General features: G+C 39.1%; 2 protein-coding genes across 2 annotated transcripts in view; both read left to right on the forward strand.

Annotated features, from left to right (window-relative positions):
* Nucleotides 1-668: 668 nt before the first annotated feature.
* Nucleotides 669-2,171, forward strand: LOC308691876 (general transcription factor II-I repeat domain-containing protein 2A-like; the record flags this gene model as incomplete). Its single annotated transcript, XM_081367437.1, has 1 exon — nucleotides 669-2,171. The coding sequence occupies one exon, from the start codon at nucleotides 669-671 to the stop codon at nucleotides 2,169-2,171; it is 1,503 nt and encodes a 500-aa protein (XP_081223563.1).
* An 8,780-nt stretch (nucleotides 2,172-10,951) lies between these two features.
* The window catches only part of LOC308692748 (uncharacterized protein), a 39,755-nt gene continuing 35,432 nt past the window's right edge, over nucleotides 10,952-15,274 (forward strand). Inside the window, exon 1 of the mRNA XM_081369081.1 lies at nucleotides 10,952-10,998. The gene's annotated coding sequence lies outside the window, so the exon portion shown is untranslated. The remainder of the gene's footprint in view (nucleotides 10,999-15,274) is intronic.

The following is a 15,274-nucleotide window of genomic DNA, read 5'->3' on the forward strand; positions in this document are numbered from 1 at the left end:
CATAAACAGTGGTCAAATATCGAAGCTGAATATGGCTCAAATATGGAGTCTTAAACCTTTCTGAAGTTTCTAAAATGATGCTCAGATTGTCCAGAAGTAATAGTGTGATGTTTTGACGAGTAATGAATTTTGAACAACAATAATCTGTGATCTTTGACGCGTAAGGGGTTAAAAACAATCCAACAGATGTCGCTGTGTGAAATTACAATTTGCGCCTTTACTTCTCTTCTTCACTCCTCAAAGTAACAAATTCTAAATGGCCGGCGGCATAAAAAAATTGTCAAAATGAGTGCAGTAAAAAAGAGAAAAGTTGACTCTGAATGTCGAGCATTCAATAAAGAATGGACATCAAAATATTTCGTCACAAACGTCGGCTCAAAGGTGATTTGTCTGATATGTCAGGAGAGCATCGCTGTCTTTATAATATAATATAAAATATAATATAATAATAAATAAATAAAAAAATAAAAATAAATAATATAAAATATAATTAAATATAATATAATATTAGCAGGCACTTCAATGCTAAACATGCTAATTATGCCGTGAATTTCTCCGCAAAGGAGAGGGAAGAAAAAGCCACGAGATTGTCCTCCAACTTAACTGCCAGGCAGAATATTTTTACCAAGCAGTCTAATGCACAGGAGTCAGCAACAAAAGTGAGCTATATGGTGTCACACAAAATCGCCAAACACAGCAAACCATTTTCAGATGGTGAGTTTGTAAAAGACTGTATGGTAGAGGCAGCTAGCGTGCTGTGCCCTGACAGCAAAAGTCAGTTCGAAAATGTGAGCCTGTCTCGCCGTACAGTTACTCGTCGCATCGAGGTAATTGATGATGAGCTGACATCTGCATTGCTAAAAAGGGCCACCGATTTCACATACTTTTCAATAGCGCTGGATGAGAGCACTGATATTAAAGACACTGCCCAGCTGCTTATATTCATCAGAGGTATTACTGACACATTTGAAATAGTGGAGGAGTTTCTTGCGATGGAATCAATGAAGGGGACGACAAGGGGTTCAGACCTCTATGATGCGGTGTCAGGATGCATGCAGAGAATGAACCTACCGTGGGCGAAGTTACTGAACGTGACCACTGATGGCTGTCCAAACCTCACCGGGAAGAACACTGGGCTATTGCGTAGGATACAGGACAGGGTGAGAGAGGATGACCCTAACTCAACTCTGATTTTCTTGCACTGCATCATTCATCAGGAGGCCTTGTCTAAGTCGGTGTTAAAGCTTGATCACGTCACCAAAACTGTGGTGAAACTTGTCAATTTCATCAAGGCCCGGGCGCTTAACCACCGCCAGTTTATCCAGTTGTTGGAGGAGAGTGAGACAGAACACACTGATGTCCCATACCACTCAAACATCCGCTGGCTGAGCCTGGGCACAGTGCTACGCCGTGTGTGGGACCTGAGAGATCAGATAGGGGTGTTTCTGGAGAATGTCGGGAAGGCTGGTGACTTTCCAGAACTTGAAGATTCTGATTGGATGCTTGACTTTGCATTTGCTGTGGATTTAATGGGCCATTTGAATGACCTCAATCGGAAGCTGCAGGGGAAGGATGTGTTCGTGCACGAACTGTATTCCTACGTACAAGCATTCAGAGCAAAGCTGACCCTGTTTTCCCGACAAATGACAAACAAGAGCTTTACACATTTTCCAACTCTCGCCACAATGAAGCATGTGCCATCCCGACTCACTGTCAAATACACCACTACACTCGAGGATCTGCACACTGAATTTAACAGGTGTTTCTCTGATTTCGGAAAAATTGAAAAAGAGATGGAGCTGGTGTCCGCCCCCTTTTCCTTTGACAGCGACCAAGCGCCTCCGGAAGCTCAGCTTGAGTTGATTGACATGCAGTGCGATCCCACTCTCAAGGAGAAATTCACCTCGTCGTCATTGGACAGGTTTTACGGTGCATTGAACGAGGGCAAGTTTCCTAACATGCGGAGGCATGCGCAAAGGATGCTCGTTTTATTTGGGTCCACGTATGTATGCGAGCAGACTTTCTCTGTAATGAACTTTAACAAGTCACGCTACAGATCACGACTAACCGACACACACCTGTCGTCCGTGTTGCGCATCTCAACGTCGAACACGACCCCAGATTTCGGTGACTTAGTAAAGAAAGGCGACCGTCTCAATTGTTCACATTGAGTTACAGAACACCGACAAAAAGCTCTTCATCTCAGTTGCATAGGCCGAAATACATTTTTCTAAAGTAGGCCTAGCCAAAGTTCCATTAAGTTACTTTTTTACAACATTGTTCAGTTTCATGTTGCCATTTCTTATGCATGTCCCGTAGATAGTGATGATACAGCTAAATCAAATTTAAATTTTGTGAGATGCATAGGCCTATATAGGCCCTTTATATCTTTCAAGCAAACATACGTGTGATGAAGTTGATCTGCACTTAAATTGTGTTCTATTTTATAAAAGATTTTAACAAAATATGTTAAAGAAATTACAAAAAAAAATAATAATCACAACTGAAAACTGAATATGTTTTTCATTCAGTGATGAAGGTCTCCCTCTGATATATAGCCTCAATTAAATTTGATAATTCCAAGCCAGATTGCCTGAAGTCTGTATGTTAATGTAACTTGCACACATACATTTGCAGTTTTGTTAATAGTTTTCTATCTTGAAAAGCTACAGCTGGTATGAATGACAGTTGAACAATATGCAGGGTAGTGTAGGAAATGAATCCTTGAAAGTAAATCCAGTTATTGTAACCTTAGAGTAGCCTAGGTCAGACAGGCCTAGCAAAAATAAGTATCAGGCCTTGAAATAGGCTGTCAAAGTAACTGTAGAGTAGCCTTATACATATTTTGCATTGCATTAATCTGTACCATTTAATCATGTAACTATGTTTAATTGCAATTGTCCAAAGTGTGGCCCTCCGTTTACTTTGCCAAAGTAACTGTGGCCCTCAGACTAAAACTGTTGCCCACCCCTGCTCTAAATCCTTCTACAACATTCCCATAACCTATTACAATCATTGCCCTTACCTGCAGGTTAAAGATGCTAGAAGTTGTTTTAGTGTCCCCGGCGGTGTCCGATACAGTTCAGCCCAGTTCTGTTTCACTGGGCTTTTGCTTAGTGTTAATATTTAAACTACAACAAAGTAAAAATACTTCTAGGGAAAAATCACTCTGAGACTTATTTTGAAAGTTTTTCGAATCACCAAAAATTGGTTTCGTTTTACTTAAAGTTTCAGAATAATACAAAGACAGTAAATTCAAAAAGGAAAAAAATAACAGAAATGCGTATAGGTCTGCACCCGAATTGTGGCCCCGAGCAACAGGAAACAAAACCTTTTATATGGCTTAATTGGGGCCACCTTAAGAGTTTGGGGCTGTCCTTTATAATGAAGCAACGAGGTAAAATAACTGGCCTGGAACTTTTCACATTTAAAACTATTTTGCAAGAAGCACATTTCTACCAGAAAGACTCGGGAGATAGAATTATAAAACAAAGCCTATATTTATTGACAGCCCAGCAAGCAAATATTTATTAAGTTCTTTGGCGTAGGCCCCATCCGTAGCGTACAATCTGAGGGTAATGGAAACTGCATTTCCTGCCTGAAGAAGAAGGCAGGGGCACAGCCGACCCCCGGGAGGTATGGGAAGGGACCATCCTGGTGGGGAGGATGGAGGGGAAGGGACGATCTTGGTGGAGGTGGGGAGGATGGAGGGGAAGGGACGATCTTGGTGGAGGTGGGGAGGATGGAGGTAATTGGCAGCGTCAGCATCTGCGAACTCAGACATGTGTAAGTACCAGTCTTTTATACTGCAAGTATTAGCACATGAATGGTTAGATGTGGGGGTAATAAGTGATGTAACGATTGAGTCTTCCTAACAGAACTTACGCTAAAGCTTTCATATACATATCTCATATTTTGCCTATTACGCTAGAAAGCTTAATATACATTTAACCGTTCTTTCACCTGCAGTTGTTAAAACCACATCCTGCCTCTCGCCTCCTGCAGGTCTTGCAACTCTGGTTTTCCAGCATCTTATGCATATTAAACAATATCTTATATAGATTAAACAATTCCTATAAATATTAAACGGTTCCAGCTTCATTTTATGCAATGCATGCACATTTCTAAATAATTGCTTGAGAAGTTATAATTAAGGTATTTAACTGAAGCACTTGGTTATCCTTGGAGTTAAACCATCCTGGTATGTTTTCCTGATTATGCGGATGGCTGCAGGACTTCAGATGGAGGCTTTGAATCCTTAGCAATCTTTAAATCACGGTAGAACAACACTGGTTTTTCACCAAAACCCATTTTGTACTGCCACAGATATAAAGACTCGTTTGGCTTCAGCTCAAATGTGAGTTGTTCTTCGACTTCAGTCAGTTCATTCCAGCTTTCAGTTTTAGTGCTGACGTGTGAACCTCCATATTCTGAAGAAAAGGAGAACTGCAACTTCACAATTAACTCTATAAAATCTCCAGTCGAGACTGACTTGGCTATTTTCCAGTTGTCTGTGATCTGGGACATCTTCTCCTTATCGTATCCAATCTTTTTATTGATTTTCTTTTGCCATGTCACTGGTGTATTGCTGTCATTAGTTACAGTTTTAATATTCTCCCAAATGCCAAAGGCTGGGCCTTTAAGTACTGACAGCCCACCAGGAAGGAAGTTAAGAACATCAGGATGAACAGAAAAGACACCAGGGTTTTTTTCTTTGCTGAAGTCGTCAACTCTGTAGTACTCAACTCCCCAATCTGAGACTGGCTTTAGGAAGAAACAGTGGTCTGGCAGGCCCCAGTAATAGAGGCCGTTTCTGCAGTTGGGATGCAGCTTGTACTCTACCGCATCTTGATTCATGTTTGTTGTTTCTCGGTAAGTGCCCTTTTCTTGAAAGATGATGTAAAACTTGCCAAAGGCTGAGAAGTAGAGGTCTCCTCCCTGGCAGTTGGGATGAAGGCTGTGAACTTCAGCACAGCTGTCTTTCTCCAGGCTGGTGACTTTGCGGTAGTAATTGCCCTTGATGATGTAAAAGATGTTATCTTCACCTCCAAGGTAATGGTCTCCATTTTTGCAGGCAGGGTGCAGACTGGAAATAGAGATTTCTGAACCTCCATTGATACTACCTATCTTCATATAGCAGCCTAGATCAGAACGTATTATATAATAGTATTTGCCTGCTCCACAGATGTCAGTGCCTTTTGCTTTGCTCTTGGGAATAATGCCGTTCATCGTGCCTGAACCTGCAACACAGAATAAACCAAACATTCAATCTCCAAACCAATGCTGTTATTTTAGTCCTTCTATAGATTGAGCTCACTGGTTACCAAAACAGCTTTATATCCCTTACAAAAAAGAAGTTTATTCAAGTGTGCCACAAGTATACTTATTTTAAACTATAAATAAAAATGTATACTTTGAGTCAACTTTTTGTATACTTCTCAGCAGGGATGTAGTGGAGGCTAAACGCACGTAAACGCCGTTTACGCACCTCCCAAAATTTGTAAATAGCGTTTGCCCACCTCCAAAGTGCGTTTATCCACCTCTACATTGCGTTTATCCACCTCTAAATTTCACATTATTTGAGCGGACTTTGCTTTCCCAGTGCGTGATTGCCGATCGGCACGATTCGAGCATTTGGGCCGTTAACTACAGAGCAGAACGCGCAGCGCGCAAACACGGAGCAGAGAGCGCAGCGCGCGACACACACACACACACACGGAACAAAGAGAACGGCGCACATACATAGCAGAAAACACACGCTCGTGAAGTTACTAAACAAGCTGCGCGAGAATGAAACTTGATCGCAGCCGCAACAGGAAATCATTAAAACGATGCAAAAAAAAGCAATTTTTTTTTTAATAATATTTTTATATTTATAAGTTTAATATATTTTTATTCATTACAGGCAGCTGGTTTAATGTAGGGAGCATGTCAAAACCCAACTGTACAAGAGATTCAGAGGGAATCAAGCCTGCACCAGGTTAAAGACTTTCCCTCTACAGGGAAACACTGATCCACATTTTTCTGATAGACCAAACAACTAATCAATTAATCGAGGAAATATTCAACAGATTAATCAACTATGAAAATAATCCCAAATCCCTAATCATTATGCACAAGTGCATTGCATTGGAAGCCCTGGATATAAGCCTCCCTCTCGATCTCTCTTAAATATTTTTGTTTTCTCTGTTTTGTCATTTAGTAAACTTTATAGATTTCAACCATATTATTCCTTTTTGAGTCTCTTTAACAAGAACTTAGATTAATGTATGCATTGAATAGTGATTGTGTGACCTATGATGAGGGAACAACCAGTGATACCCTTGGTAGTACCATCAAATAATAGCCTATAGCGATGTCATCAGGATACACATATACCGGTAGGCAGTGGCCCACCTTACCGGGTGACCACGTCGTGGTCCACCAAAATGTATAGTTTACCCACCTCTTTTTTTACCACTACACCACTGCTTCTCAGAATATACATAAAATTGCACTGAAGTATGCTTGACTTATACTGACAGAAAGGTCAAAATAGGCTATATTTTGACTATACATGTACTCAATCTTTTGATCGAAACATACAGTGCCTTGTGAAAGTATTTAAACTACTTCATTTTTTTCATATTTTTTATGTTGCTGTCTTGTGTTAAACTACTTTAAATTACTTTTTTTCCCACATCAATCTACACCCCATACACCTTGATGACAAAGCAAAAAAACAGATTGACTGAAGACAAAAAAGTGGATGACATGTTCTCTAGGTCCCCCATACTTCGAAATAGTAGTGACGTCATAGGCTATGACATCATAGGTCGTCGGTAAATAGGATCGCCGTGATTGGATAAGCGTTTCAGGCACCAGTTCACACAGAGACGTTCCCCAAAGTGTCATAAATGACACTTACGAAAGGGAACTAGTTAACTTTAAACCTTTTTGCGATATTTCCAACTTCCGGGTTTAAATTCGTCTTTGTGTCAACGTCACAAGATGTGAAGTTTTCTTGTACTATAGTATGGCGATGACTCATGAGTGTCCCATAATTATTCATGAGACTGCATGTCTTTATCCTATGAGAAGAAGCCTCGCGTAATTATTCATGTGTTGATTTCATCTGACAGGTGCTTCAAACAGTGAGATTGCATACAGTAAGTGAGAGATGCATGAATGGATTAAAAACTATTGTTTGTTTTCGCTTAGTAAGGGTTCCTGCGTCACATAGATCCACTTTTCAAAAGATCCTTGTTGACGGCCACATTCACTGTTTCGCATGTCTGGCAGCTTCTACATGGGATTGCTGGTCATTCTCATGATGGACCTAGAATTTCATTCGGGGCTCCAGGGGAGGATTAGATGTCGATCGCTGCATCAGAAAGAGAGCTGTTACGTTCTGGAAATGACGATGATCCTGAGCTCCCACTATAATAGTGTGTGTGCCCATGCTGAATCAGATTCAGACTTGACAGCCATGCTTTCCCGGGTTACGCTGGGGGCGCAGTGTGGTGCGTAATTGCCTTGCCCCGCCCCCATGCCTTCCTGGATGTGTGTGAAGAACTTTTTGCAGTATGGAAGCATTTTGGCGCCAATATGGCAAGCTGTGCATAGTGTTTTAAAGCCGCAGGCCAGGTGATGTCCACCCTGATCGTCCAGTAACACAGAAGTACCCGTTCTAGTGTTGGCTTGCTGCGCCACTCCCCTCCACATGGAGCAGATATGTGTGCTCTTTGCTCCAGTAGAGTTCCCCGCTTAGGCGAACCCTGTCGAGTTCCTCCACACCCCTCGGCAGTCAGACATGGCGGAGCGTCCGACGCCAGGCCTAATACTCGTATGCATTGGTAGATCCTGTGCTAGGCTAGGTCCCATATGTTGTAGTCCCTGCAGTGATCCCATATGTGTATTCTTCCATGCTACGGCTCCCTGCAGTGAATCCATGTCTTTCCCTTAGCAGAGTCCACTCTGCCGTCACTGTCCGGTGTAGTCTCCCCCTACTCAGGCTGGAGTCACCCCAGTGACATTCCATATGTTGTTCTTCCCCTAAACGGCCAGTCCATATGTGTAACTCCCACATGATACCTCCCTACGGGCAGGATGTGGGATCTGCAACGTTCCTCTCCTCTGGAAGGGCACACTTTCCCAGTGTTATCCAAGAGTTCCACTGTGTGGGTTATACGGAACAGGAGTTCGAACTCCCTCTACGCAGGCCTTCAGCCCCAGTCAGTTGGGGGTCTGAGAGACTTACCCGTAGGGTGCTGGAGGTGGCAGCAACCGTGAAGTTTTCCATAGGGATCCCAAATATGTCGGCACGTCTAACGTGACCGACTGAAAGGGAACATCTCAGTTACGTATGTAACCCTCATTACCTTGAAGTAGGGAACGAGAGATGTTACATCTCGTCGCTACGGTTGCTACGTTATGGTTGCCATCGCTGTATTGCCAAACATGACTTGGCTTCTCAGCGTAAAACAAATATACGATGCGCCTGCTGCTCATTATGTGCTAACGCTGCAAGGCACAGCAGCTGATGCAATTATCGCATGCCAATTTGCATTGGCTCATTTTAATACACATGAAGTAGATTGGTCTCTCAAAGCGACCCCATTTACGTTGGCGTCTACATTGGCGTCTACGGTGATGTAACGTCTCCCGTTCCCTCCTTCAGGGAATGAGGGTTACATACGTAACCAAGACGATATCTACTCTTGTATTTAAGTTTTGAAATGCAGAATTCATTCAGCATAAACTTCAAATGTATTTTGGTGATGTTACAACTGCAATTCAATTACACTGTAAGAGTATTGAACATTCATTAATATTACACTGATAACAGACTGAGGTCATACTATCCTTTACTTTTAGTGATTTTAAAACACATTGTAATGGCATTTCAAGTAAATTTGAAGTGTGCTAATGGCATCATTTCTGTGTGCTTCAAATACAATAAACTAATCTTTATAAATAGTGGCACAGCTTAGGAATTTGCCTTTTACTGATATTCCACAGACACCCCCAGTATACCAGTAACTCGCTTATCAGAACAGATATGTGTACATTGACTGTAGGAAACACTACGGAGTGGATTCGAAACCGGGTCACTGCCACACAAACGCACTCATTTTACCAACCTTGCAGATATGCATCATATTAAACCGGGGTAACTTTGTGTTCTTTCTATCTGTTACAAGTACTACTACAAGCAAACAGATTTTTCCAGCAATGACTTCACAAATTATATGGATTTAAAGATTGCTGACCACTGAGAAAAGTCTCAATAGGTGCAGAAAGCGGTGCATGAAAATAAATGAAACGACATGCATAGAACATGAAAGTGCGTTAAACACGAAGCTGTAGAAGAAATAAAGCCAGCAGACACAACATTAAATATCATCTGCAGAATGTTTTCCCCTTTTACCTGTTACAATCTCTCATTAACGCTGCAGGAAGCAATTACATAAACTGGCACGACATTAGTTTTATTCTTGTGCATGCACTAAAACACAGACAGTTCCGTTTGTTGGTGGAAGAATGTGAATGTGCAGAACTGCCCGTGTTTGAGTGCGTGCGGACGGAATAAAACCATCTGTAACATTTCTCTGCGTGCTTCAACTCTCAATGTACTGCATAACTGCTCCTGATGTAAACCGCAAAGACATTATTTGGCGGTTTGACAGTCTCGTATTTCACTGCAGATTTAAATGTGACGCATTCATTTTTGTGAACTTTTTGTGTAATTTTTGAGGACTGGTCAGGATCATTTTAATAGTTTTTTTAATAATTCATAATATTTTGACAGCCAAAAGGGCTTTTCAAAGTGCAACGGGCCATTAAAGTTAAACTTCTGATCAAATACGTGAATTTCGTTCTCCATTTCAAACTGACTATATGTTGTTTACTTTATTTGTCAATTATGTATCTTTACTTTTGTATCTACTTTCTATATGTATGTACAGCTGCTTTGCAACCATGCAAAATTGTGAAAAGCGCTATATAAATAAATTGAAACAAAACCTGATATTCAAAGTGTGGTTAAATTATTAAAAAGGTCATAATTATCAAACTTACTTCATGATATAAATAATATATGATTATGAATAATATGTTTTTTGCAACTCGAAACACATTTCCAGTAAACTTTTATTTGTACTATTTTTATAGTCAAAAAGTAGATCTTATATACACTTCGTTGTATTGTACATTTAGCGAGCATACCATCTACGGGACAAGCCAAACATCGTAATCCTTTTATTTTTAATATTTGGCATGTTTGTGTCATCCCTCTGTGTGTAATAAGCAGAGTGTACGTGCGTTGTGCACCTGCCTACAGGTGTATATTATTAATGTGCACTTTAAATAATAAAAAAAATAATAATAATACTGGGTCAGTGACTTTAGACCAGGTTTCAGTTGGTCAAAAGCGCAGTCTATTTCAGTTGTCTCAAAATAGCAACACGCCTGAACACACCAGGTTTTCAGACCAGCAGCTCATGGGCTCATGTGACAGGTTAAAGAAAATACTTACTGTACTGGTATGGGTTAAAAGGTTTTATTAAATTAATAGGATGTGAGTATCTTAAAATATTTAAGGTTAAAAAGCTCATGTGTTCAGTACTAGTAATAAGGATTTATACAATTCATATAATTTTGTTAAAAGTTCAAATCTGACATGTGTACAAAGGGTAACAATTATAAGAGGAATTTACATATTCCTCTTATAATTGTTACCCTTTGTACACATGTCAGATTTGAACTTTTAACAAAATTATATGAATTGTATAAATAATATACGCTACATTGATTACTTCATTTTGTAGTGCCTAATTTACGGGTAAAAAGTGTTAATCTGTGATCGCCAAAGTGATCTTAATCTATGCGCCCGTGATTGATTGCTTTTGTCTTCCAACCCTTTTCTCCGGGGAAATCGCGGTCTTTTCCTCATAACACTAAAGTTTTCAGTGAGGAAACACCCATATCACTCTTGTGATTATTTCTCCCCTTTTTCAGGTACGTTGTAGATATAAAACTGTGTTGAGTAAATGTAATAATGAGTTCACATGTCAAGAGTGTTGAAGGTGTGTTTTAGTAACATTTTGAGTAAGTGAGGGTTAAGTTGGCAAAGTTTAAAATGTGCGTGTGTGAGCGGAGCCCCCGCTCGGTTACAGAGAAAAATAGCTTCGTAAGGAGAGCAGCCGCCATTTTATGTCAATTGTGAATTAACAGATACGCAGTTAATAATCTATTTTGCTGTGTTATTTGTATAATGTTTTTCAAGCACTTTATTGATATGTTTGGTAAATGTAGTTATTGTTTATTGAGCTAAAGTTATATTGACAAAATGAGTATATGTTCCAGTGAATTATAGAGTAGGCCTATGGTGTTGTGATTTGAATAAGCCATATACCCTACAAAACTACTATTTGCTGTAGATCTGTCAAATGTATTATTGTAAAAGATGTAGATCTGTTGATTTGTAAAATGTATTGTTGCAAAAAGATAACACTAAAGTTTTCAGTGAGGAAACACCCATATCACTCTTGTGATTATTTCTCCCCTTTTTCAGGGGTGTAACACTCACAGATGGGCGCAAACGCATTCTTTATTTAAACAACGCGGCGCAGGACGTGAAAATGAAAACTGCGTCGGGCTGAAACGATTAGTCGACATTGTCGACAAATATCTTTGTTGTCGAGTAGTCGTTTGATCCCACGTGACCTAATGGAAGGGCCTGCAATATCGCGATTTGACCGCTACGGCGCTGTAGCGCTAGAGTGTAATGCAGCCGTTACAAATGCTATTGCGGTAGAAGAAAACACAGCGCGAATTATGACGGAGTGCAAACGAATCCGAACTAGTAAGGTGTGTAAAGTTTCACAAAACTGCAAACCAAGAATGCTGTCGTATGCAATACATGCAAGGCGAAACTTGCTTTTCACGGGAGCACAACATGCATGTTAAAACACTTAACCCGGTCAGACCTGAATTATGTTTTAGGTTTCTGAAAAATATAAAAGTACATTTTCCCAGCTCATGAGGCTTCTATAAATGAGACCAAATAAAAATTAAAAAAAAAAATGTTTGCTTTAATTGTAATTTTTTTTGTCCATTTCAATGGACGTCACGTCAAAACAGGTGTACTTCACAAAAATGTACCAACATAAAATTAAATAATAAACAAAAAAATTGTTAGTATATACTTAAAGCTTTTTCTCAAGGTCAAAAACCTTTCAACAGAATACCATTTCAACTTTCATTTTGAGGTTTTTGTTTTACAGATTGCACATTGTTTGTAATAAACTAAATATCTTAGAATCAATCAATATGGTCATGTTAGAGTCATTTTCTTTGCGAATCTTTCTTTTTTAGATCAAAAACTTGAACATTACAACATTTCAACTTTAATTGTAAGGTTTTTGCTTTATAGATCGCACATTTGTTTATTCATAACAAAATAAACCTAGGAATCAATCAACGCATTCATGTTAGAGTAATTTCCTGTGTGCATCCTTGAAACAATTTCTCTGTTAACGATTTTCTTGTATTTCTACAGTACATTACTGGCAGCACGGTTGCCATGCATGTATTTTGATTTCCAGTAAATGTACTGTAATTCACTTTACAGTACACAAGATCAGTACTGTAAACTACCAAATAGTACTTTACTGTATTTGTACTGTATTTCGTAATTTGATCTGCTTTTGCTGTAATTAATTATACGGTGTTGTAATATCTATATTGAGAAATTACTGATAAATGTTATTATAATTTTCAAAATAATTACTAATAATGATAATATTATATCACAATAATATAATATGTAGTTATTAGGAAATATAGGCTATAGTAGGAAAAAATATGGAAATCAATGGCTATACTGTCAACTGTCTAGTTACCGACATTCTTCAAAATATCTTCTTTTGTGTTCAGCCGAATAAAGAAACTCATACAGATTTGGAACAACATGAGGATGAGTAAGTGATGACAAATATCATTTTTGGGTGTACTATACCCATAAAGGGATAGTTCACCCAAAAATTTAAATTGGCCCATGATTTACTCATCCTCAAGCCATCCTAGGTGTATATGACATAGGCTTGGGCGGTATTCGAATTTTGAAACCGTCAAACCGCCTCCCTATTTTACCGGGGTATACGGTATTACCGTGACTAATTAAAAATTATGACATAATGGACTCAGACGGCGTCACCAAACTGTTAGCTTGTTTCTATACCGTTCAGAAACTGAATGCCAGATCGGGCAAAAAAATCAAGCCCAACCCCTGCACGTTGTGTCTGAGTCAGGCCGACGGCATTAACTGTTATTATGAGCCCGAGCCCACCATTATTCAACATATCTGTGTGCGTGCAACAAGCAAGAAGTGCAATCCGGTGACGCATGTCCATTGATTTTTATTAATAAAACTTTTCTGCAAAGATGGAAGTTGACGATCGCCATCTCTGTAGTGAACGAACATAATGCACATCATTACACAATCAGAGAGTGGCCTTTTTCTTTTCGTTTTGAATTGTTTCGTTTAAAGAAATTGACGATCGGCATGCTCCGTAGTGAACGCTAGAGAAATGCACATCATGGATTACAGAGAGTAGGCTAGTCTATTTATTTTCGTTTTGAATGGTTTCGTTTACTGAAATTGACGATCGCATCTCCGTATGAACGCGCCTAGAGAGAAATGCACATCGTGGATTACTTAGCCTAATCAGTGAGTAGCCTATCTCTTTCGTTTTGAATTGTCTCGTTTAAAGAAATTGTCGATCGCCATCTCTGTAGTGAACGCTATAGAGAGAAATGCACATCATGGATTACAGAGAGTAGGCTAGTCTATTTATTTTCGTTTTGAATTGTCTCGTTTACTGAAATTGACGATCGCATCTCCGCATGAAAGCGCCTAGAGAGAAATGCACATCGTGGATTACTTAGCCTAATCAGTGAGTAGCCAATTTCTTTCGTTTTGAATTGTTTCGTTTAAAGAAATTGACGCTCGCCATCTCTGTAGTGAACGCTATAGAGAGAAATGCACACCATTGATTAATCAGACTATATTTCTTTTCGTTTTGAATTGTTTCGTTTAATGAAATTAACGATCGCATCTCTGTATGAACGAGAGAAATGCACATCATGGATTACTTAGCCTAATCAGTGAGTTGCCTATTTCTTTCTTTTTTAATTCTTTCGTTTAAAGAAATTTCAAGCTTTATTTATTTGTCATGTCTGTGAGGCATAGCCTTTTTTATGAGATTTCAATGCAAGTGACAGCGGCATGCCCATCATGTCATGATTATATTAAATCCAGGCATATTGGATGATGAAAATTTTATAAAAATTTAGATACAATTTATACAAAACGAAATTCGTTTTAAAGAGGCCTTTTACAAAACTAAATTTATTGAAATGGTCAAATCGTCTGACTCCCGATGCATCCCATCTTATTTGTGCTGTTCACTTTTCATAATCAACAAAGATGGAAAAAATAACATTATAATATTTTAACAAATACGAAACTTAATGCGCTTATGTATCCTGGCAGCAGTGAGTGGGCGGTTGTTTCGGAGATGCAACGTTAGAGGTGTTTACCGGTCACCTTTTTATTGCACAATTTACAAATTGCCTCGTCAGTATTTACCGCCTCTCCCTTCATATTCGGTTGGAACCAGAAATATTGCCAAACTGCAACCACACATAAGCATTTTTTAGGCAATAAATAAATTATATATATTATAGGCTATATAAGTGCCGGTAATGACGGTATTGAAACTGATACCGGTGCTATTTTAAGATCCCGCGGTATCCGATATTACCGTAATACCGCCCAACCCTAATATGACATCGTTCTTCTTTCAGACGAATACAATCGGAGTTATATTAAAAAATGTCCTGGCTTCCAAGCTTTATAATGGCAGTGAATGGTTGTTTCTGTTTTGAAAGTCCATAAAAGTGAATCCATCCATGATAAAAGTGCTCCATGGCTCTTGGGGGTAAATAAAGGTCTATTGAAGCGAAGCGATGCGTTCGTGTAAGAAAAAATAATTCATTTTCAAGTTACGCTTTCGATTTATGTCAAATCCTATGTTTCGTTTGGCCGGAAGCTAGTCATTTTACTTTATAAAGTTTTAAATACGGATATTTTTCTTACATCTCCATCTTCCTCATCATCACTCCACATAAAGTCAACATCTGAGATACTTCCATCAGCTATATGTTCAAGCACTTCAAGAACTATATATTCTGCATATGAAAAAGTAAAAAAAAAATGTATCGGTACTGT

This window comes from Scardinius erythrophthalmus (assembly GCF_964197995.2).
Source record: "Scardinius erythrophthalmus genome assembly, chromosome: 6".
NCBI classification, from domain to species: Eukaryota; Metazoa; Chordata; class Actinopteri; order Cypriniformes; family Leuciscidae; genus Scardinius; species Scardinius erythrophthalmus.